General features: G+C 36.6%; 1 protein-coding gene across 1 annotated transcript; it reads right to left on the reverse strand.

Annotated features, from left to right (window-relative positions):
• Nucleotides 1-2536: 2536 nt before the first annotated feature.
• Nucleotides 2537-2928, reverse strand: LOC128048602 (cysteine-rich protein 1-like). The gene has a single exon (XM_052641017.1). It carries the CDS (start codon nucleotides 2895-2897, stop codon nucleotides 2664-2666), a length of 234 nt encoding a protein of 77 aa, XP_052496977.1. The 5' UTR covers nucleotides 2898-2928; the 3' UTR covers nucleotides 2537-2663.
• Nucleotides 2929-3364: the final 436 nt, after the last annotated feature.

The raw sequence follows: 3364 nt of genomic DNA on the forward strand, positions 1-3364 counted from the left end.
TCTTTCACTTGGAAGTTCTCATCTTAAACGTTATGTCTTATGTAAGACATATTACTCTCATCATACAGTAAGTACATAGTCTGTCTTCTCTCACAGCACCATTTTAATTTCCTCATAACATATATTAAAATATCCTCCCATCTGTTTCCTCTCATTAGAGTTGTCGTCTAACTTCATTACTATAGTCCAGATACCTAGTCAGTGGTGGACACAAAGTAAGTTCTCAATTAATATTTATTAAATGAATGAAAGAATTCATTAGGGCCTTATGGTTTGTAGAAATTTAAACCAAATAGTTGTATACTTTGTGTGTTTAGTCGCTCAGTCATGTCTGAATCTTTTGTGACCCATGAACTGTAGCCCACAGGGCTCCTCTCTCCATGGGATTTGCCTGGCAAAGAAACCTTAAGTGGGTTGCCATGTCGTTCTCCCAGAAATCTCCCTCTATCAGGGATTGAACCCACGTCTCTTACCTCTTCTGCATTTGCAGGCAGGTTCTTTACTGCTAAGCCACCAGGGAAACCCAGTTTAATACATAAAAGCAGTCTAAATCAGGATTAATGATCACACGCCCTACTAAAGGATAGTATCATTTGATTTAGTTACACTTTTACCAATATTTTAGTGAAAAACATCAAGTCAGTAGGCACGATATCAAAAGATGTGTTTCTGTGGAAAAAGTCAAGAATCTATAGCAACCATAGCAGGTTGTTGGATGGGAGCCTAATGTCTTCAATGTGATAGTTCATCCTCCTTTGACAGTTAACCATTTCCTTTAAAGCCAATCAGTATTGAAAACTATGAAGTAACTGGAGAATGTTGTATTTGCTATTTTTGGAACCCGTTGAAAATAAAAATTTAAAACACACATTTAAAATTTACAAACCCAAAGCACTTCACTTCATAGGAAGAAGCTTAAAACTTGGATATTTATAATATATTTAGCTATATAATATTATCTCAAAAGATGTATTTATTTATTAATGGGAAAGAAAGCTTTTAAATATAAAAAAAGTAATTACAAAGGTTCTTAAGAATAGATAGCCAAAAACCTCAAATAGGACTCTTTCATTCTGTAATACTTCTATGTAAAGCATTTTTGAATGCTATGCAAAAGCAATAGCCCTGTGTTAAATTATACTTGCACAGTAATATTTTAATCTGCAGTTTCAAATTTAGGAAAATTTTAGTATTCAAAATATTGAATTATGTTACTATTTCTTTTTCAATATTATTTGCCCATTAAATAAAAGAGATTTTTTTAAATGAATAATTTTAGTTTTTAAATCATTTTTTGTGCTTCTGATTACTCACATGAAACTGGATTCAGTTGCTATTTGAAAAAAAAATTTAGTAATGGCAAGGAACATTTTATTTTCTCTTAATGCTCCATTTTGAACTGTATTCAACTTGAGTTACATTCAAAGAAAATTTTAAATTCCTGATACATTTTTTTTCACTGTAAACAATTGTTTCCTTTTACTTGGGGAACAAAAAGCACACCCAACAAAATAATCGTTTCTTGTTTGCAGACTGATAAAGTAGAAAATGTTATTAGTGTGGTCATTTATTTTATTGTTGAACTGGGACAGTTTTGAGAGGGTAAGAAGACCTAAAATTAAACCAGTATTTATATACTGACTTGCAAAATTCTTTTATTATTTGTGGTGGATATATAAAATGATTAAAGCATAACTACAATCATATGACCTTATGACTTCTACTTATATACTCAACACTAAGCCATTAATATATTTTCAAAAGCATACATTAAAATATTCATAAAACACTTTTATCCACTAGCCCAAATGAAAATTACCAAGATGTCCATCCAAATGAGAATGTATAAGTAAATTTAGTGTATTCACATAATGGAAATCTACAGAGCAATAAGAATGAAATACCCACAAGTATAACTATTAGGGAATATGAAAAGATTATTATGAATATTTTTAGATAAGAAGCCAAATGAAGACTACATAGTATGTGACTCCATTTACGTAAAATTTAAAACTGACAAAACAAATGAATAGCTTAATAACAAGTAGAGCAGGGCATAAATAGTGCTTATGTCTTTGGTGTGTTTTGTTTCTTGATTACATTATTGGGTTCAATTCGTGAAACTCTTTGGAGATGTACACATATTTGTGAACTTGTACACGTATGCTTCAAATATTAGTTTCTTTAAAATCCCTGGTATACTCCATAACCAAAGTTATTTTTGGTGAGTGTGCATAATCTTTAATGTGATCCATAAATGTGTCTTATTCTGATGTCATGTCTGCTATTTTTCTGAAGAATAAGGGTCTCTTTTAAAATTTTTCATAAAGTTGTCTTTTGGAATTATCTTCAAAATTGCATTTATGGTTAATACATTTGCTATGGTTGACATATTTAACTGAAGCTCTTCCTGAGACCATAATCTTCTTTGAGAAAATAATCTCCATATAGGCACTGAGGTAAAGGAAGCTTAGAGAAGATTCTAGTGAATGGAGGCTCTCACTACATTTTATTTATTTATTTATTTTTTCCCAAGTGTCCACCTTTATTGAGGGCATGGGGGTCTAGAGGGGAGCCCCAGGTGCCTGTGGAGAAAGGCCTGCCATCAGCCTGGAGGGCAGCAGCCCGTCGGGCAGCTGGAGATGGGTCTCCAAAACCTGGGTTTACTTGAAAGTGTGGCTCTCGGCTCCGCCACGCCCAAAGCCTTTGGGTCCGAACATGGCTGCATAGCAGGGGTGGTTGCAGTAGGGCTTGCCTTCATGCTCGGCATGACCCCCGGAGGTCAGCGTCTTCCCACACTTCTCACACTTGAGGCAAGGCAGATGCCAGTCCTTCCCCAGGGAAGTCACCCGCTCAGCAAAGTACACCTCCTTGTTGCACTTGGGGCACTTGGGCATGGTGGCACAGGATCGGGGCAGATAGCCAGGCGGGAGCAGACCGGAGCGCTGGACTCTACATTTTAAATATATACCAAAATAGATAGTCATTTCAACCCACACATTTTCAAATGCCTCCACTCACAAAAATCTTTTCTTACAGTTTACAGCAAACAAGAAACGGGCTTCCCTGGTGGCTCAGTGGTAACAAATCCACCTGCCTTGTAGCTCAGTCGGTAAAGAATTTGCCTGCAATGCAGGAGACCTGCGTTCGATCCCTGGGTTGGGAAGGTCCACTGGGGAAGGAAATGGCAACCCACTGCAGTATTCTTGCCTCGAGAATTCCATGGACAGAGGAGCCTAGCAGGCTACACGGGACACAAGAGTTGGACATCACTTAGTGACTAAACCACCACCAAAGCAGGAGACATGGGTTCAACTCCTGAGTCAGGAAGATCCCCTGCAAAAGGAAATAGCAACCGGCTCCA

This window comes from Budorcas taxicolor, chromosome 5 (genome assembly GCF_023091745.1).
Source record: "Budorcas taxicolor isolate Tak-1 chromosome 5, Takin1.1, whole genome shotgun sequence".
NCBI lineage: Eukaryota > Metazoa > Chordata > Mammalia > Artiodactyla > Bovidae > Budorcas > Budorcas taxicolor.

Coding starts and splice junctions, on each gene's coding strand:
- LOC128048602 (XM_052641017.1), bottom strand. CDS start 2,897: ATGCCCAAGTGCCCCAAGTGCAACAAGGAGGTGTACTTTGCTGAGCGG.